The sequence below is a fragment of the Protomyctophum parallelum genome (assembly GCF_964188405.1).
Source record: "Protomyctophum parallelum genome assembly, chromosome: 1".
In the NCBI taxonomy this organism is placed as follows: domain Eukaryota; kingdom Metazoa; phylum Chordata; class Actinopteri; order Myctophiformes; family Myctophidae; genus Protomyctophum; species Protomyctophum parallelum.
In genome coordinates, this window is record NC_139697.1 from 55,000,180 (window position 1) to 55,022,681 (window position 22,502).

General features: G+C 41.0%; 1 protein-coding gene across 1 annotated transcript; it reads right to left on the reverse strand.

Moving 5' to 3' along the window:
• Positions 1-14,953: 14,953 nt before the first annotated feature.
• LOC310873319 (regakine-1-like) lies at positions 14,954-17,176 on the reverse strand. Its single transcript, XM_083785669.1, has 3 exons — positions 17,007-17,176; positions 16,459-16,579; positions 14,954-15,060 (listed from the first exon to the last, which is right to left on the reverse strand). Exons 1-3 carry the CDS (start codon positions 17,101-17,103, stop codon positions 14,979-14,981), a joined length of 300 nt encoding a protein of 99 aa, XP_083641795.1. The 5' UTR covers positions 17,104-17,176; the 3' UTR covers positions 14,954-14,978.
• Positions 17,177-22,502: the final 5,326 nt, after the last annotated feature.

The following is a 22,502-nucleotide window of genomic DNA, read 5'->3' on the forward strand; positions in this document are numbered from 1 at the left end:
TTCACTACATCTATGATGCTCTCTCTGTTCTATCGGCCCTTTTATTTGCGTAGGTGGGTGGAAAGTGTGTGTGTGTGTGTGTGTGTGTGTGTGTGTGTGTGTGTGTGTGTGTGTGTGTGTGTGTGTGTGTGTGTGTGTGTGTGTGTGTGTGTGTGTGTGTGTGTGTGTGTGTGTGTGTGTGTGTGTGTGTGTGGAAACAAGCTGTGGTCAATGTTCACATATCCAGAACGGAAGGCTCAGAGGTTTAAAGTTAGTTAGTATACCACATCTTAACAATGTGCGAGCTTCCAGGATGTGCCGAGCTGATGCACATAGACGTGCACTATCAATTTGTCTAGACTGCACAATATGCTTACGGTGCACGCTGTGGCGTTTCAATGCTGCATAGCCATTCTTATGTGTATTGTTGTATTTCATTTATTTAGGCATATCATGCCATGCACACGCACATGCAAGACCCGTAACACATTATTACTTGCAAGCATGTGCACGTGGGACAAAGATTTATTCCGTAAAAGCACATTGGGCTCTAATGTGTTTTTTGGCACACTTGTGCCCTATAATTAGCCCTTAACTAAAGCATTGTATGTCCTCCTAATTAATCGATTTTGGTTGCGTTTGTGTTTGACTTTTTTCAAGTTTCAAGTCCAGTCATCATTTATATTTTAAATATCTATTATATAAATTATGTGCATATTCTACAACAACCCACCTTAGCCAAAGTAGTTAGAAATGTATTGTGATCTACTGTAGGAGGGGGAAGTACATTTCTGGCTTCATAACAGGAGTCAATCCAAATAGTTTAGAAACCGTTGCTATCGGATGGCAATCTCTCGACACCTGTCAATGTGTGACAAAGGGGAAGCTTAGTGCACTAGTGAGTACTGGTATGAGGGGCAGCTGAATAGAAGGCCTGTGCATGGTGCGGGGCTTGGTGGGGGGGACTCCGGAGGAGGAGGTGGTTAGTGTTTTCTGAGTGGAGGTTTAGTGGCTTGAGCAACACGTTAAGAGTGAGCAGTTGAAGTGAAGCTTGTCCCCAGCTAAATGGTGGATAGTTATTGTTGTAAACTCTAAGTACTGGTAGTAGTGTGTGCTGGCTGGGTGGTGTGTGACAATCCGGTTGAAGTATACCTTTGGTACGGCGGCAGCGGCAGCGGGCCCGGTAGAACAATAACGCGACACGAGACAGTATCACGCTAAAGGTTCACAAAGTTTATTACACATACAGGAACATATATAGAGCTGGATCATAATGACGTGACCACAAGACATCAGACCGTGCCTATACTGCAGCAAGGCTGACCTCGCTGTCACCGAGATGTCTCTCGTAGCCTAACTATTAAAGTATGCTACAGTTCAGGCAGTACACAATACATAACAAGTACACTGTGACACAATACATATCAAGTACACTGTGTCTCACGTACAAGTACACAGCCAGAATTGTTAACCCATTCTGACCTGAGATCAGATTCATAACGAGGTTTCCACCGGACACACGCTGGTCTGATCAACCCATTCTGACCTGAGATCAGATTCTAAAAAAATGTCAGTCGTTCTTCGATTGTTCAAAAAATAGCAGACCTACAAGCTCGTATCGCGCCACTCGGTGGCGCGATATGAGCTTGTAGATCTGCTATTTTTCAATAGCTGAAGCATAACATGATGCCGACACCAAAATGGGTGCCCGGTCAGAATGGGTTAAATGAACATTGATTTTACAATATACATTGAACTATTATGCCATTAAATGGGGGTCCCGTCCGTAGCCTAATGCACGTCAAACTGGGGGTCCTTGATTTAAAATGGTTGAGAATCACTGCTAGAGCTGCACAAATCCTCTCTTATGGGGGTCCCTGGTATATCTTTTCAAATGGGGGTCTGCAGGCTAATAAGTGTCAATTTGGGGGCCCTTGACATTAAAAGGTTTGAGAACTCCATAGGCTTTGTTTGCAAAAACATGTCATCATAACTACCCTTAACAAAGGGTTAGGGTTAGACTTGGCTGGCCTATGATGCAATTTCTAGCGCCTCTCAAACATGCTGTCATTTGACACACCATACATCCCAACAGGATGTCAGAGGTTCCACTGCTCTTGTCATGTCTTAGGGCCCTCCTAAGCTCTTTGGCCCCTATAGGGCCTTGGCCGGGTAGGCCTGTGCAGTATGATTATGATTATTGATTATGACCGTGTATGAAGGTCTATGTTAATATAGGAGGGGGGGAAACCACCATGTAGGTCTTAACCATAACAAAGAATCTTAAAATCAACTCTGAACCGTACTGGCAGCTGGAGAGCGACAAGGATAGGGGGAATTAATGATTGTGTCCTATTGTACAAAAATTTAACCGAAACCGAAAACCTTATATTATTATCTATGACGGCGTTATAAACCAGATCTTTGGAGAGTGTGAATGCACAATTAACTGGGAGGGAATTCGGACAAAATTATCAAGATTGTGCATTTGGTGACACGTTTTTGACTTTTGGCATGGTCATCATTGGTGTTGGGTATGCACATAAGGTTTTCAAAAACCATCAAGTTGGGCTTGCCCCTTAGTGGTCTGCTTGCAATGAATCCAATATTAGATATGTCAGGTTGAAGCCCCAAATAATTGGGTATGTTAAATATACTAAACCTTTAGGAAAATCTAAGTTCTGGAAAGGCATCATTTCCACGATGGCCGCCGGTAGGTTAAATAAGGTGCAAAGGGCCGAGGAGCAAACATTTCTAGTTATAGTTAAGTGTGTTAAGTGAGTTTCCGTTTTTAAATTAGAATATGGCGTTTTTGTCAGGGGTGAGATTCATAGGCATTACTGTATGAAATCTTCTTTTCCTTTAGTCTTTTCCCTTCAGGGGTCACCACAGCCTAGGGAATCATCGGCCTCCATCTCACCCTGTCCTCTCCCTCCTCTTCTTTCACACCAACTAACATCATTTCCTCGTTCACTACATGCCATAGATCTTCTCTTTGGTCTTCTTCTAGGCCTCCTGCCTAGCTGGCAGTCCCAACCTCGAGTATCCTTCTACCGATATCCCTCCTCTGTACATGTCCAAACCATCTCAGTCTGGCCTCTCTGGCTTTATAAAACATCTGACATGCGCTGTCCCTCTGATGTAGCCTACTCGTTCCTGATCCTATCCATCCATGTTACTCCCAGAGAGAACCTCAGCATTTTAGTCTCCGCTAACTCGAGCTCTGCTTCCTGTGTTTTCCTCAGTGTGACTGTCTCTAAACCATAAGCCGATCTAGACTCGATTGCCTTGTGCAGCCCTGCTCTCTGTCCGCATGGAAACCGCGACCTACGAATGGAAGTACCACCACAAATAAATTATAAATAAACTCCTCCTAAACAATCTTCATCTGATGCAGAATAGATAACACTCCAACTGATGTTCACAAGGGCTCTTTATTTACCCCACCGTGAAAAACTATAAATGAAACCACACAAACAAAACAACTTTTAACACAATGATTTATAAACACCATGGATGTATATGACATTTGTGACAGTCATTCTGTATTTCCTTTTTCCATATTAATGAAATCCACATGTCACACAAACATGATGCAATGCAATATAACTGTACAAACAAAATAACAGGTAACACAATTGCATGATGTTAACCATGGCAACGAATGGTGTCTGTTTCCTGTTTCTTCACAAGGATGGCGAGTGTATTACCAAACAGTTTTTTATCAGTGCCCTTCAGCTGGGGGGGCACTTCCTGACGAGGGAACCTCCCGAGAGCACTTCAAGTCAAGGGACTGGTTTCAGAAAGGGCCTATGGGGTATACCTTCTTTATGTCTAACCCCACTGTTCCACTTGCTTCCTCTTAATCATGCACACACACACACACACACACACACACACACACACACACACACACACACACACACACACACACACACACACACACACACACACACACACACACACACACACACACACACACACACACACACACACTGTATTGTGTATTCTGCCTTGCTGTCTTTACTGTATCAAATATCTATACTTAGTGTAATACTTTAATATAATATACTTTAGACATTCTTAATGTAACCAATATTATAATAATAATAGTATTGTATTATTTTGTCCCATCTCTAGTATCCTAGAGACACTGTCCTCTGCTGGCCGCTGGGGTGCACTGCCCATGACTAGACTTCAACATGATAACATCATATTTTTAGCTGTCACAGATGTGTGATATCGCACGCATGGAGCTTAAATATATCCGTGTTGTATGTTGTATGCTTCCTTTTTTCCATGTGCAAGACAATACTATATTACCCCTACAGTTTATATACTGGCCTCTTCACTGACTGCTAGAATGCTTGAGAATTGATTTTAAGACCAGACCAGAAATGTAGCCTACTCCCCCCTTCTACAGTAGCTCACAATATATTTATACTACTTTGGCTAATGTGTTTGTTAAATATAATTGATATAATAAATATTTATAATTTGAGATTTGACATGACTTTAAAAAAGGCTACTGTGCAAACGCAACCAAAATCCATTACTTAGGAGGACATACAATGCTTTATTTTATTGTATGTGAAAGCAATATCAGCAATTGATCATAATGTATATGTTTAAATCACTCGATCCAATTCAAAACTACTATTAATACTATTAATACTTTAAACAACTCTTGTTGTTTAAAGTACAATATTGACAAGATTGATAAAAAAACAAACGCAATTAACAAGACCATATTTTACATCCGTTTACATTTGTCATGAAGCAAAGCTTGCTGTTCATCTCAAAGCATTGTCACAAAAGTGTCTGGAACTGCTTTGTAGCAAGTATTAGACCGCCCAGAGTCTCTCTGCAGAACCCTCTACTGTACTTTGGCGTGTTGTTGGACCTGTCTGGACAGAGTGGGGATGATGTCCTGGACCCATTTCTGAGTTGGTTCAACACATAACCGCCTACCATTCTTCATTGTGAACCTATAGAACAGACAGAGATAGAGAGAAGATTTTCCATCATCGACGTGTTTCATAAACGTACATTGTAAGTTGGAGACGGTGCCGTATCTGCTTCTGGGCCCCTTCCCTACTTACTTCCTGTGGTGTTACCGTTATACTAACGAAGGCTCTGTTCCATTCTGGTCAAACAAGAGTCAGGGTGCTGCTATTGTGCATGCTGGCTCACGGGAAACACCCCTGTACGAGTGTGTATACTAGTATATATAGTATACAAATGGATCCAAATGGACCCTCATTTATACACTCAACGGCCATTCAGGACCTGCATTCTTGTAGAAATTATTCTTGAAGAGAACTTGTTAAAATCTGCTTTACCCTGTGTCTATACTGAATCTTTCAGTAGGCTAGTATGTGCTATTTAGTGACCATTTTGATCAATGTACTAATCTCAGTAACTCAGAGAGCATAATCATAATTTCCCTTATTTAGATTAATTATTTTGTATGGTAATCAATATTCTTGCCCAATACAATCTTGAATCTATAATCAGTGTGTGTGCCGCAGCCTCTGCCTCAGCGCACGGCTGCGGCGTTCAGAGTATGGGATTTATGCCGTTCAGACTATGGGTGGCAGACTTTTATGGGTAAGTCTCCCATTGGCTTAGTGTCTACTACGGTCGCTACTAGAGGTAGTAGTGAATATAGGGCCAGGATGCTTTTCAAGCAAATGGCAAAAAGAAAACATATAACCTGCATTAACTGGTAGCTGACATGGCAGTTCTTTCTTGGTGTTCTTTCTTGGAACTGCATCTGCAGAATGCGTTCAGTGTTTATGTTATCATGTACAATACAATAGTAAGTATAGCATAATACTCACACAATGGCGTCCTTAGCACAGGAGACGCTTGTGCGCTCGAACCTCGCCACTTGTCTCATAGCCACGCGTTTGGGGTAAATGTTGTAGCAGCACACAGCTGGTTGGTCTGGGAGAGAGGAGATACTAGCTCGTCAGGTTGACCCTTGCCTGGACATTTTTTTTACACAGCACACTACCTGCCAACATTATACTGCGATAAAGAGATTTTCATTTGTGTGCTAAGAAAATAGCAATAAGAAAATAGCACTAAACTAGATAAAGTGCCAATCGGCACAGGTCTCCACCAGGATTCTTCCTCAGCCTAGTGGGAATATGCGTGCACAGTTTCATCGCAATCGGACGCTGCGTTGAGTTGTGGCGATTTGTAAAAAGCGGGCTACTCCAGAAAACTGTAGGAGGCAATTGTGGCCAATCAGGATGGAATATGAGAAATCAAACAAACCTGTCTTGATCACATGACTATGGAGATCATGTGTACCGATTTGCGTGAAATTTGGATAAAATGTGAAGGAGTAATAATAGAAAATGTGTTTTACATATGTCGGCCTCCTGGTGGCGCTATAAAGAGCAGATGTGAAAAATTCCAGGCAAAGGTTTTTCCTTGGCCTCTAGGGAGTTGGCATACAAAGTTATCCACAGATCCGTGCAGTTAGAGGTAAAAACACTTTTCGGCCAGTTATAGCGCCACCTTGAGGCTGAGTTGAAATTGTTCATGTGGCATTTCGTCCTCGGCCTAGTGGGAATGTGGGTGCACAATTTCACGGAAATCACGCGATGTGTTCATGATTTGCAGCATTTTGTTTGAAACTGAGCACTCCTGTGAATTTTGGAAGCCAATCTTAACCAATCAGGATGGAGTCTGAGAAATCTGAAAGACCGGTTTGGTTGAATGGCTCTAGAGAGACTGTGTACCAATTTGCGTGATGTTTGGACAAAATCTGTAGGTGTACTGTGCAAAAACTTGTTTTGCACAAAGCGGCCTCCTGGTGGCGCTATAACAGGCCGTTCTGGAAAGTTTGGGGCAGAGGTTCATGGTTGGCATCCAGGGAGTGTGTGTGCAAAATTTGGCATCGACCGGGTTAACGGTGGCCGAGATTAGCTGCTCACGGACGGACACACGGACGGACACACGGACACACGGACGGACGGACACGCGGACGGAGTGCAAAACATACTCTCCCCCATGCCTTCGGCTGGTGGAGACAATAAAGTAAATAATAATTAATAATAATAATAATAATAATATAGTGGGCTCGCTTACTCATGTATCACTAGGCCTACTCTATCATAGAGCTTTTGTGGATACCAAAAGGAATTTTACAAAAAATAAATAATAAATCTATAAATCAAGTTAACTTACCTTCTATCACCAGGACGAGATGAAAAATGTAAAAAATAAATAAAAGGTAGGTTAAAACTAGTACAGACCAGATACTTACTGTCTTGTTCTGCCAGGACATCCAGAGATGAGAACAGCAGCACGCAGACCACTAGAATAACTGGTATCTTCTTCATCCCCATGGTCATCATCATTATTATGGTTGTAGTCAAGTTGTATCTGATTCGGATTATCTTTGTCTGTCTCTCTCTCTCTCTTTCCCTCTCTATTTATCTCTTTCCACAGGGGTGTGTCTAGAGCATTCCGAGGCACAGAACATTTTCCATGGAACAGATCCACAGGAGGTTGGCCTATACTATCAAGGCTTTACTGTACCGACATGTATTTTCAGTGTATAGATGTGGTAACTGCCTGACGCATGTCTTTTACATGCTGTTATCATGTCTGTCCCTTGACAAAACTGCAATCCGTGCACCATGCTGAAGCAAATCATGAGTCACGCTCTCCATTACAATTCTGTGGGATTGAGATAACCGTGACGCCTACTGCATATCAGAAGGCATGATATTCTAACCCATTCTGACCCGAGATCAGATTCTAAAAATGTCTATTACATCCTGACAGTTTCATTATTAACCCATTCTGACCTGAGATCAGATTCTAAAAGTGTCTTCGATTTTTCAAAAATAGCAGACCTACAAGCTCGTATCGCGCCACTCGGTGGCGCGATATGAGCTTGTAGATCTGCTATTTTTCAATAGCTAAAGCATAACATGATGCCAACACCAAAATGGGTGCCCGGTCAGAATGGGCTAAAGAAACTGTCCCAAAGACAAATGCAATGGATATACACATGTAGTCCTACTCCATACAATAGCACCTGCACTGTGGAGTGAATATAGCTAAAATATTGATACTATAAAGATTCAAATGCTTTTTGGGTTAAGACTGTATTTAATCCCCCTGCACTGTGTGTTGGATGTGTAACTTTACGATAATGCCTCAAATTGCCTGTAACTAATTATTCAAATTACCAGTATTTTGACATTTTGGGTGCTACCCAGGGGCGGCGGTGGCTCAGGGGTAGAGTGGCTGGATGGTAACGGCAAGGTTGCCAGTTCGATCCCGGGTTCCCGGCATGGTTTCTGCCGCCATCGGTGTATGAATGTAATGCACAATCTATGTGAAGCACCTTGGATAAAGGCGCTATATAAATGCACCATACCTGATTCATTTAAATTACTACATTTGATTTATTTTCTTTCTTTTCGACACATAATATAGCTCACAAACATAATCCTCTCTCTCTCTCTCTCTCTCTCTCTCTCTCTCTCTCTCTCTCTCTCTCTCTCTCTCTCTCTCTCTCTCTCTCTCTCTCTCTCTCTCTCTCTCTCTCTCTCTGCATACAGCACACACATTTAGCCAGAACCCTAATCTTATACCTACCCAACCTAAGCTGACCCTGATTCTAGTTCTTCAAACGGTCCGCGGAAATGTATTGATTGGAACGATATGAGGGAATGTACTGTAGTTGACCTTATAAGACGATTGACTGTTGTTTATACCATTACGTGTTCCTGAAAACACTGATGCTTGGTCTGTGATCATGAAACTGAAAGACATCGTTTAAATGTTGGCATCGTCTCATTTCACAGATGAAAGCCTCTGTTACTTGGAAACAACGACCATTGGAAATACATAGGAATCCAGTTCTTGAGGATCGAGGTCATGTTGGGACAAGAGGCATGGTCGTGTTGGTTTGGACACTTCCGACACTCAGGCATGAAGGAAGCATGAGTTCAAGTCCGCCTTGTCCCCCATATAGAGCACCGAAGTCCTGACGTAACTCGCTCATCCCGACGATTCCCCTGGTTCACGGAAGTAGTTTCTCTATGGAGAATAACATGGGGTGATCTTAATATCGTCTACTATAAGCGTTGTGGTCCAAAAATAAACAAGCTGTCTCGGCGTTATTGTCAGGGAGGTGTCTCTGTATCGTTTGCAACAGTCAGTCACTCATATATGATACAGTCTGCTTCTAGCGAAAATCTAACTAATTCAGCAGCAGTAACATTAGCGTTTTTTCTCAGTCAGTTGATTCTTCATATCCATGTGAGTGAAGCGGCCGGGATGACATGTTTATTTTTCAAACACAGTTCTTATATGAATCAATCTAAAACTCCTCCTATGGTGATTTCAATGCAACTAAACAAATACATGAACCTGGGGACTGACGCCCTCTACTGAAAGTGACGTCAGACTTCGGTGCTCTATATGGGGACTAGGTTGGTGGAGGGTGTGTAGAGCCCAGGATCACATAAGATGATTGACACAGGGGTGAAAAATGGGTTACAAAATCGTGGGATAAAAAATATATAAAAAACAAAAAAAACAGTTATTTCCCAACGGCTGTGGTGATGCTGATGGGTCTGCTCTTATCACATGCTATTCAAAGTGAAAGAATGTGCATGATGCTGTGTGCTTTCTCAAAGTGAAAGTAACGTGTATGTGAAAAGTGAAAAGTGTAAAGTGAAAGTGTGCTGGAGCCGTCGTGGGTTCAGTGCCTTGCTTGAGGGCACTACACCAGTGGGTGTCAATTAAAAAGGAATATCTGCACTCTCTCGAGTAGTTTCTTATAATCTTTTTTTTATTTTTAATGAAGACATTGGTACACTGCAATATAAAGGTTATAGACCTGTTCAGCAAAATTCAGCAAAGAGATTTTTTTGACTGCATTAGACAAAAGTGCTTGGAATAATGCCTGACTGACTGACTGACAAGTCTCTTATGCACGGTGAGGACTAGAGTGTCCTTTAAAATGATTTACAACACCAGTAAAACCACGCTGACAGTGATGACATTACGAAAACTATTTGCGTAACATACTCCGTTTCCCTGTAACCGCCCCTTCTTCTCACATTCTGTCAGCACATATCATGTCTGTCTTTGGTGTACCACAACCTATGTTAAACCAACAATTAGTATCAATGTACAAAAAAAGAAACAAAAATCTATTTTTTCATTTTCTAAAAGTGTATTTTTCCATTTGTTTTATGGTAGCACATGCAACAGAAAGTGTGTGTCAGGTTTGATTATCGGTTACAGAGACTGTCCTGTATATGCTGTTGCGTGTGTGTGTGTGTGTGTGTGTGTGTGTGTGTGTGTGTGTGTGTGTGTGTGTGTGTGTGTGTGTGTGTGTGTGTGTGTGTGTGTGTGTGTGTGTGTGTGTGTGTGTGTGTGTGTGTGTGTGTGTGTGTGTGTGTGTGTGTGTGTGTGGTATAGCCTACCTATAATAACGGAAACAGTGTGGTCAGTGTTTACACTTATCCGTACTCTGTGTGTGCATCCTGAATGCACTGATGCATACATAGATTATGCTCCTGCATGTGAGGTAGACCATATCATTATTGCTTATGTCTAGCCGTTATATTTTACCATCACTTATGATACTTAAAATACATTGTGATATTTGGTAGCTTGTAAGAGCCTATAGTTGTCCTAATTTTGCCCCTGCCTTACCCCTTATAACTATTTTCTGTTGCCTTTTTGCCTATGCATTTGTACAGTGTGGTTGTGTCTGTTCATGTACTGTATCTGTTGCATCATTTCCAGTTTCATTTGTTGAATGTGGATGAAATTGTTATCCCAACCTGAATTATGTTTTGTTCTTTCTTTCTTCTTTTCTGTTAACACAATAGCGGAAGAGTTTGGGTCGCGACCCCACATGGGGTCACGGGACACTGACAGTGGGGTTATTTTGGGACAATAAAAAAAGAATACTCATTCAACAAAATGAGTGAAACTTGTAACCCATTTGGGTGCTATACTCTCCCTCTGCCAACCTGGGGGGAGCACCAAACTGAACTCATGCTTCCTTCAATGCATGATATGAGGAGTGAGCAGACCACTTCTTATCACCAGACAGGGGGGGTTTCGGAGATTCCCCCGGTCGGAGTTCAAAGAAAGAGCATGTTTATCTCTGTAGTATGTCTTATCTGCAGTTCTTTTGTCAATCAATCTATAAACAACCAATTTATGCTCCGACGTCCGGCGGTGTTGCGCACAGAATATATTCAATCTCCAAGTTCACAACACAACGCGTCGTGCCGCACCGCGTTGTGAACTTGATATCTGCAAAGAGATCCTATACTATGAAGCATGCTTAATCATGAAAAAGGGGGGGGGGGGGAAGAAAACAAGAACAAAGCCAAACAAAGCATTTTGATCCATTCACCAAAAGCATTATGTTATACTTTAGCTATTGAAAATAGCAGATCTACAAGCTCATAGCGTGGCTATGCTGGACCCATTTCTTAGCTGGGTCAGCACAGAACTTGGCACCATTCCACATTGTAAACCTAGAACAGACAGCTAGATTTTCATTTTTAACACATTCAATCCAGGAAAGCATATTTTAGACTTTAGCTTAATAGCACATTGGTTCTCAAAGTGGGGTCGGGGGTATAGTTAACACGGAGTCCGCCAGAAACGAGGAACACGGAGGTTTAAATTAGTACCCTAGTCCGCCAGGCGCGCATCCACTTCCAGTCTAAGCCCACCATTCACAGCTCTGTATCTCAGAAAGGACATTGAGGGGGACGTTTCTGGTGAATACAAGGGGTTTCAACGGGCTGTAGCAGTAGACACTCGCTGTCGCCTTTTTCCACCACCGACCGACACAACATCCGGGCAAGAGACCACACATAGCAGTTTGTCATTGTAACATGCGATTACGGATGTGTGTGTGTGTGTGTGTGTGTGTGTGTGTGTGTGTGTGTGTGTGTGTGTGTGTGTGTGTGTGTGTGTGTGTGTGTGTGTGCGTGCATGCAACATTTTATTTTGAGCCAATATAAAAAATATTTATCATTTCTGCCCCATTGGGGCAGGCTAGAACCTCAGCCCTGTCCGGGACGCACCCTTGTGTGAAAACACTATTATGTGAGTCTAGCGTCGCAGTCCCGCCCATCATGACGACGCCAGGCCCAGGAAATAAATAATAAATAATAATAAAGTAGAAAAACAATAAAGAAAGTGTTGTAACCTGCCGTTTCTTTTCTACTTCTTCTTCTAATTCTAATTCTTGTGTTTATTGTTCATTGTGTTTATTGTCATGATTTGTCACGACAAGAGTTGGCTTTGTCCGCGGCGTAAACGTCTTTAAATAAATACTTGAATAAAATGAACAGGCTTTTCTTTTAACTTAGTTAACTAAGTTAGTTAGTTAGTTAACTAACTAACTGTAACTGCTACTGCACCATGTATTCGATGTTCATGTATACTGTCTACAATACAGTATAAATGTAACGTAATACTCGCACAATACCATTCTTATGACAGTAAAGGTGTGTGCGCTGGAATGATTAATGATTAACAATATAGCACAGAGTGGTAGAGTGTACAGCACAGTGGACATTGTAGGCTACTTCAGAGCATATCACCATGCAACGCTTTCGCTTTGTGAGCGTGTGGTAAAACTCCAACCATATGCTTTCCAGTAAAACAACGCTGACAGTGACAACATTAAGAGACCAATTTACATAACATACTCAGTTTCACTATAACCCCCTTCTTCTCACATTCTGTCAGCACATTTCATATTTTACTGTACTGTCATATCTCTCTTTGGTGTACCACAACCTATGTTCGACCACAATATGTCAACTTAATCAAATCAATAGTATTCTTCTTTTAAAGTTTAGCCAAAGTTTATTTTTCTTAATTATTTTTATGGTAGCACATATGCAACGTGATATATACTGGATATTTACAGACATGTACCAATTACAGAAAGTGTGTGTCATGTTTGACTATGGGTTACAGAGAGTGTCCTGTTGCAGAAAAGATTAGGTCACCACTGTATATGCTGTGCTGTGGCGTGTGAGTCTTAATACTGCCACATATTAGTGCAGGTAGGATGGAAACTGTGGCCAGTGTTTATTTTGAGAACTGAAAACTGAGAGGTGTTAATACACTTATCAGTAATCTGTGTACTCTTATCAGGCACACTGTGTGTGCACCCTGAATGCACTGATGCATACTGTAGATATGCTCTTGCGTGGCTTTGCACTGCAGGCTGGGCTTATAGTTCTTATTTTTTACCATCATTATATTTGTCATTACATATTTTCCTCTATATCCTCTCTTTCTAGTGGTATCTCTGACATCTCCACATTTCCTGTGTATGCATTCCAAATACTTAGTCATAGTAATGCATGTGACAGAAAGATAGAAATAAGTATAGGCAAGACATGTCTATGAGGAATTGAACGTACATTTATTGAACCGTAAAATGTTGTCAATTAGCAACAGACATGTCTTTATATTACATAATAATGAAAATATTGACTTTATGATATAACAGGTGTAATCATAATAATCATTTATTCGTTCCGATTTAATTTGTTTATCCTGTATGAGGTCTCTCTCCTGATTGGATGAAATTGTTATTTTTTTAAAGTTGCTATATCAGTGGTTCTCAAACGTTTTCATGTCAAGGACGCCCAAAATGATATGCATACTAATTTGGCCACGGATTGTACAGTATATAGTATCTGCTATTTTTGAATAACTCTCAATTCACACAGCTGCTTTCCCGGTTTTAACTAAGCATTATGTTATACTTTAGCTATGGAAAAATAGCAGACCTACGAGCTTGTAGGTCTGCTTTTTCTTTTTCCTTTCAGAGCGAACTTATTTTTTTTCCTTCTATGTTTTTCTATTTTTAACCAAATAGCTGAATTGATGGGGAGACCCCCTGGTTACGGAGCAATCACTCTGTATAGCAATGATTGCTGTGGTCATTTAGAGCTATACTTAATACTGATTATCATGACGACAACCAACATCTAAATGACAGCATCACCCTCCTGATCAGATCTGCCAGCTATTTTCACTCAGTTAGACCTAAGTTCAATTCTACAAATGTACAAAAACAGTAGACAGTTTTTCCTGAAAATCCTACGTTTCTATGTTAGCGGTGCTCAAACTATTTCATTTCAAGGACCCCCGATATCATATGCAATTGGCTGCCGACCCCTAACTGAAAACATGTTGTTCCAGGGACCTTCCAGATGCAAAGATTTGAGTTAAACATGTTCGCTCTGAAAGAATATTATATTCAAAGATTTGCGCCACATTTTCACGATATTTCAAAAATAGCAGACCTACAAGCTCTATGAGCTTGTAGGTCTGCTATTTTTCAATAGCTAAAGTATAACATAATGCTTAAAACACCAAAAGGGGTTCCCGCCCAGAATGGGTTAAGTCCAGGCTCAAAACTCACTTTTATACACTAGTGTTTGAATACTCTGACGTGACAGATGTGTTTTTCTTGATGTTTATGTCACTTGTATAATTAACTGCTATATGGTCTGTATACAGAACTTCGGTGAACATTTTTTTTGCTTCATAAATTAATTTGACTGGACTTATAGGCTACCATGCAAACACCAAACCAATGTGTGTATTCATTATGGAACCAAAAAGGTTTTTTCGTCTGCTACCGAAATTGCTTGTTTTATTGTTGAAGAAAACAACGGTTAATATCAACAACTGATCATTAAAATGCATGTTTAAAGCACTACATTTGATTAATACAAATCGTTTAAAAAAAAGGATGCATTATTTTGCTTTCTAAATTGTTGTTTAAAGCAGAAAACAAACAAAACTAAATAAGCCTGGCATATTAAGTATAGTTACCACTAACTGGGTGACCTGTTGTATTTGCCATGAAGCAATAAAGCCTGGAATTCATCTTAAAACATTGCCATAGAACCAACTGGTTGTCTGGAACTTTCTTGTACCCGGTGTTCAATGTTTTACTCCAGAAGTTTGACGATAGCTTGGACCCATGCCTGAGCTGGGTCAACGCAGATCTTGGTACCACTCTGCATTGTAAACCTAGAACAGACAGACATAGAGAGAATATTTTAATCTTTAAGTTTTTGTTTTGATCGAATGATTTATTGATTGAATTAGTCAAAAATTTAAACAGCCCATGGTACAGTCATTAAGGTCATTAAGGCTAAAAAGTATAACACACATTGTGGTTATATTTTACATTGTTTCATCCTTCCTCACTGGATCACAAGACACTGGACTATTATGTATCATGATTAATAGATACAATTCAATATCTGCACTTTGCGTGGCCACCTTCTTGTCTCTTGAAAGACCTACTATTTAGATTATTTTGTCGTACGGGGCTAGCACCACTGTAAGGACTTTGGTGTGTGTAGCATTCTTATGCACAGTATCGATAAGCTGTCACATCACCCCGACTTTAACCCATTCTGACCTGAGATCAGATTCATACGAGGTTTCCACTGGACACACACTGGTCTGATTAACCCATTCTGACCTGAGATCAGATTCTAAAAATGTCAGTCGTTCTTCAATTTTTCAAAAATAGCAGACCTACAAGCTCGTATCGCGCCACTCGGTGGCGCGATATGAGCTTGTAGATCTGCTATTTTTAAATAGCTAAAGCATAACATGATGCTGACACCAAAATGGGTGCCCGGTCAGAATGGGTTTAAGTCATAAATACAGGTGACTCAATTCATAATCTAATTGCTTTATACTTGTCACATGCTGTAACTATTAATGCAGAGAATCTGTGTATGTTGAAATTGTCAGTATATTTAGCCTTCCACATAGCATAGACTACCAGACAGTGGCCTTTGTGGTTAGAGTGTCCGCACTGAAACTGGGAGGTCAACTAATGATTCCCGAGCGCGGCACACACTGGGGCTCACCGGTCCAAGAGATGGGTCAAATGCAGAGAACACGTTTCACTGCGGTAACGTGTGTGACTAATCGTTTGACTTTAGTTTTTATTTTTCGTTTTTCATTTTGTTTTCATCTTGAAAACTTGGTATCTTGACCCTTGCTTGTGTGAAGACAGTACTATTCTGAATTTGAGTATATATCTCTTGTGCGCTGCCTCTTCCCTTATTATCCCTAAACGTTTTTTTTCAAAAAAAATTCCTATTAAAAAGAAATGCTGATCTACAAGCTCACATCGATGATAGATCGGCTAGTTGAAATTTGAAAATATAAAAAAAATGTTTATCGGGGCGCCTGCTGTCCAAGTGGTCCAGGCGCATGCCACATATATAGACTTTGGCCTGACAGCATGTCGCGTGTTCGAGTCCTGTTCATGATGACCTTCTCTCTCTCCCTCTTTCCTGTCCATCTTCAAGACAGGGCCCTATAATGTTAACTGCACGCTAGAATGTGTTCAGTGTTTATGTTATGAATTAGTACAATACAGTATAAGTGTAACGTAATACTCACACAACGCCGTCCGTAGCACAGTGAAGGTGTGTGCGCTGGAACGCCTTCACTTTGTCCTTAGGCAGCCGTGTGGTGCGGTAGGTGGAGCAGCACTCGGCTGGACCAACGCTGTCAGCATTGTCTGGGGGAGCGAGGCAGAGTGACAAGAGACAAGAGACACAGTCACTCAATTAGTAGCCTATATGCCTGTCACAATTATTAAATCATTGTCTATTGGCAATTATTTGAGATAATCGCAATTGTTTTTGCACAATCGTCATAATCCTTTCCATGTTGGACTTTCGAAAACTGTGGAAGCTACAAGCGTGAGCTTGTAGATCGTCTGTTTCCGCCATTCATATATGAAGTCTAAAGTCATCCAATTATCACAGTTATGTGTCATGCACCATTTGTTTAGCTTTTGTGGATACCAAAAGGAATTTGACAAAAAATAAATAATAGATCTATAAATCAAGTTAACTTACCTTCTATTACCAGGACGTCCAGAGATGAAAAATGTAAAAAATAAATAAAAGGTAGGTTAAAACTAGTACAGACCAGATACTTACTGTCTTGTTCTGCCAGGACATCCAGAGATGAGAACAGCAGCACGCAGACCACTAGAATAACTGGTATCTTCTTCATCCCCATGGTCATCATCATCATTATGGTTGTAGTCAAGTTGTATCTGATTCGGATTATCTTTGTCTGTCTCTCTCTCTCTCTTTCCCTCTCTATTTATCTCTTTCCACAGGGGTGTGTCTAGAGCATTCCGAGGCACAGAACATTTTCCATGGAACAGATCCACAGGAGCTTGTCCTATACTATCAAGGCTTTACTGTACTGACATGTATAGATGTGTATATATGTGGTAACTGCCTGACGCATGTCTTTTACATGCTGTTACGTGTCTGTCCCTTGACAAAACTGCAATCCGTGCACCATGCTGAAGCAAATCATGAGTCACGCTCTTCATTACAATTCTGTGGGATTGAGATAACCGTGATGCCTACTGTATATCAGAAGGCATGATATTCTAACCCATTCTGACCCGAGATCAGATTCTAAAAATGTCTATTACATCCTGACAGTTTCATTATTAACCCATTCTGACCTGAGATCAGATTCTAAAAGTGTCTTCGATTTAAAAAAAATAGCAGACCTACAAGCTCGTATCGCGCCACTCGGTGGCGCGATATGAGCTTGTAGATCTGCTATTTTTCAATAGCTAAAGCATAACATGATGCCAACACCAAAATGGGTGCCCGGTCAGAATGGGCTAAAGAAACTGTCCCAAAGACAAATGCAATGGATACACACACGTAGGCCTACTCCATACAACAGCACCCACTGTGGAGTGAATATAGCTAAAATATTGATACTATAAAGATTCAAATGCTTTTTGGGTAAAGACTGTATTTAATCCCCCTGCACTGTTGTTGGATGTGTAACTTTACGATAATGCCTCAAATTGCCTGTAACTAATTGTTCAAATGACCAGTATTTTGACATTTTGGGTGCTACCCAGGGGCGGCGGTGGCTCAGGGGTAGAGTGGCTGGATGGTAACGGCAAGGTTGCCAGTTCGATCCCGGGTTCCCCAGAGTCGGTGTCGGTGTGTCCTTGAGCAAGACACTGAACCCCATTTTGCTCCTGATGTGCAGGTTGGTGCCTTGCATGGTTTCTGCCGCCATCGGTGTATGAATGTATGAATGAATGTAATGCACAATCTATGTAAAGCACCTTGGATAAAGGCGCTATATAAATGCACCATACCTGATCTTTTTCAATTACTACATTTGATTTATTTTCTTTCTTTTCGACACATAATATAGCTCACAAACATAATCCTCTCTCTCTCTCTCTCTCTCTCTCTCTCTCTCTGCATACAGCACACACATTTAGCCAGAACCCTAAACCTATAACCCTAATCTTATACCTACCCAACCTAAGCTGACCCTGATTCTAGTTCTTCAAACGGTCCGCGGAAATGTATTGATTGGAACGATATGAGGGAATGTACTGTAGTTGACCTTATAAGACGATTGACTGTTGTTTATACCATTACGTGTTCCTGAAAACACTGATGCTTGGTCTGTGATCATGAAACTGAAAGACATCATTTAAATGTTGGCATCGTCTCATTTCACAGATGAAAGCCTCTGTTACTTGGAAACAACAACCATTGGAAATACATAGGAATCCAGTTCTTGAGGATCGAGGTCATGTTGGGACAAGAGGCATGGTCGTGTTGGTTTGGACACTTCCGACACTCAGGCATGAAGGAAGCATGAGTTCAAGTCCGCCTTGTCCCCCATATATGGGGACTAGGTTGGTGGAGGGTGTGTAGAGCCCAGGATCACATTAGATGATTGACACAGGGGTGAAACATGGGTTACAAAATCGTGGGATAAAAAATATATAAAAAAAAAACAGTTATTTCCCAACGGCTGTGGTGATGCTGATGGGTCTGCTCTTACCACATGCTATTCAAAGTGAAAGAATGTGCATGATGCTGTGTGCTTTCTCAAAGTGAAAGTAACGTGTATGTGCGCGCCTACTCAAAGTGAAAGTGATGTGTGCCTTCTCAAAGTGAAAGTGTGCTGGAGCCGTCGTGGGTTCAGTGCCTTGCTTGAGGGCACTACACCAGTGGGTGTCAATTAAAAAGGAATATCTGCACTCTCTCGAGTAGTTTCTTATGATATTTTTTTATTTTTAATGAAGACATTGAAAAAATAGCGGTCTATGTAGAGAAACGGACGTGTTTCGGCCAGTTTCTCTATAGGTAGACCGCAATATAAAGGTTATAGACCTGTTCAGCAAAATTCATTTTTTTGACTGCATTAGACAAAAGTGCTTGGAATAATGCCTGACTGACTGACTGACAAGTCTCTTATGCACGGCGAGGACTAGAGTGTCCTTTAAAATGATTTACAACACCAGTAAAACCACGCTGACAGTGATGACATTACGAAAACTATTTGCGTAACATACTCCGTTTCCCTGTAACCCCCTTCTTCTCACATTCTGTCAGCACATATCATGTCTGTCTTTGGTGTACCACAACCTATGTTAAACCAACAATTAGTATCAATGTACAAAAAAAGAAACAAAAATCTATTTTTTCATTTTCCTTTGAAGTCTATTAAAAGTGTATTTTTCCATTTGTTTTATGGTAGCACATGCAACAGAAAGTGTGTGTCAGGTTTGATTATCGGTTACAGAGACTGCCCTGTATATGCTGTTGCGTGTGTGTGTGTGTGTGTGTGTGTGTGTGTGTGTGTGTGTGTGTGTGTGTGTGTGTGTGGTATAGCCTACCTATAATAACGGAAACAGTGTGGTCAGTGTGTGTGTGCATCCTGAATGCACTGATGCATACATAGATTATGCTCCTGCATGTGAGGTAGACCATATCATTATTGCTTATGTCTAGCCGTTATATTTTACCATCACTTATGATACTTAAAATACATTGTGATATTTGGTAGCTTGTAAGAGCCTATAGTTGTCCTAATTTTGCCCCTGCCTTACCCCTTATAACTATTTTTTGTTGCCTTTTTGCCTATGCATTTGTACAGTGTGGTTGTGTCTGTTCATGTACTGTATCTGTTGCATCATTTCCAGTTTCATTTGTTGAATGTGGATGAAATTGTTATCCCAACCTGAATTATGTTTTGTTCTTTCTTTCTTCTTTTCTGTTAACACAATAGCGGAAGAGTTTGGGTCGCGACCCCACATGGGGTCACGGGACACTGACAGTGGGGTTATTTTGGGACAATAAAAAAAGAATACTCATTCAACAAAATGAGTGAAACTTGTAACCCATTTGGGTGCTATACTCTCCCTCTGCCAACCTGGGGGGAGCACCAAACTGAACTCATGCTTCCTTCAATGCATGATATGAGGAGTGAGCAGACCACTTCTTATCACCAGACAGGGGGGGTTTCGGAGATTCCCCCGGTCGGAGTTCAAAGAAAGAGCATGTTTATCTCTGTAGTATGTCTTATCTGCAGTTCTTTTGTCAATCAATCTATAAACAACCAATTTATGCTCCGACGTCCGGCGGTGTTGCGCACAGAATATATTCAATCTCCAAGTTCACAACACAACGCGTCGTGCCGCACCGCGTTGTGAACTTGATATCTGCAATGAGATCCTATACTATGAAGCATGCTTAATCATGAAAAAGGGGGGGGGGGGGGGGGGGGAAGAAAACAAGAACAAAGCCAAACAAAGCATTTTGATCCATTCACCAAAAGCATTATGTTATACTTTAGCTATTGAAAATAGCAGATCTACAAGCTCATAGCGTGGCTATGCTGGACCCATTTCTTAGCTGGGTCAGCACAGAACTTGGCACCATTCCACATTGTAAACCTAGAACAGACAGCTAGATTTTCATTTTTAACACATTCAATCCAGGAAAGCATATTTTAGACTTTAGCTTAATAGCACATTGGTTCTCAAAGTGGGGTCGGGGGTATAGTTAACACGGAGTCCGCCAGAAACGAGGAACACGAAGGTTTAAATTAGTACCCTAGTCCGCCAGGCGCGCATCCACTTCCAGTCTAAGCCCACCATTCACAGCTCTGTATCTCAGAAAGGACATTGAGGGGGCCGTTTCTGGTGAATACAAGGGGTTTCAACGGGCTGTCGCCTTTTTCCACCACCGACCGACACAACAACATCCGGGCAAGAGACCACACATAGCAGTTTGTCATTGTAACATGCGATTACGGATATGTGTGTGTGTGTGTGTGTGTGTGTGTGTGTGTGTGTGTGTGCGTGCATGCAACATTTTATTTTGAGCCAATATAAAAAATATTTATCATTTCTGCCCCATTGGGGCAGGCTAGAACCTCAGCCCTGTCCGGGACGCACCCTTGTGTGAAAACACTATTATGTGAGTCTAGCGTCGCAGTCCCGCCCATCATGACGACGCCAGGCCCAGGAAATAAATAATAAATAATAATGAAGAAGAAAAACAATAAAGAAAGTGTTGTAACCTGCCGTTTCTTTTCTACTTCTTCTTCTAATTCTAATTCTTGTGTTTATTGTTCATTGTGTTTATTGTCATGATTTGTCACGACAAGAGTTGGCTTTGTCCGCGGCGTAAACGTCTTTAAATAAATACTTGAATAAAATGAACAGGGAACAGGGTTAACTAACTAACTGTAACTGCTACTGCACCATGTATTCGATGTTCATGTATACTGTCTACAATACAGTATAAATGTAACGTAATACTCACACAATACCATCCTTATGACAGTAAAGGTGTGTGCGCTGGAATGATTAATGATTAACAATATAGCACAGAGTGGTAGAGTACAGCACAGTGGACATTGTAGGCTACTTCAGAGCGTATCACCATGCAACGCTTTCGCTTTGTGAGCATGTGGTAAAACTCCAACCATATGCTTTCCAGTAAAACAACGCTGACAGTGACCAATTTACATAACATACTCAGTTTCACTATAACCCCCTTCTTCTCACATTCTGTCAGCACATTTCATATTTTACTGTACTGTCATATCTCTCTTTGGTGTACCACAACCTATGTTTGACCACAATATGTCAACTTAATCAAATCAATAGTATTCTTCTTTTAAAGTTTAGCCAAAGTTTATTTTTCTTAATTATTTTATGGTAGCACATATGCAACGTGATATATATACTGGATATTTACAGACATGTACCAATTACAGAAAGTGTGTGTCATGTTTGACTATGGGTTACAGAGAGTGTCCTGTTGCAGAAAAGATTAGGTCACCACTGTATATGCTGTGCTGTGGCGTGTGAGTCTTAATACTGCCACATATTAGTGCAGGTAGGATGGAAACTGTGGCCAGTGTTTATTTTGAGAACTGAAAACTGAGAGGTGTTAATACACTTATCAGTAATCTGTGTACTCTTATCAGGCACACTGTGTGTGCACCCTGAATGCACTGATGCATACTGTAGATATGCTCTTGCGTGGCTTTGCACTGCAGGCTGGGCTTAGTTCTTTTTAGTATTTTTAGTATTTTTTACCATCATTATATTTGTCATCACATATTTTCCTCTA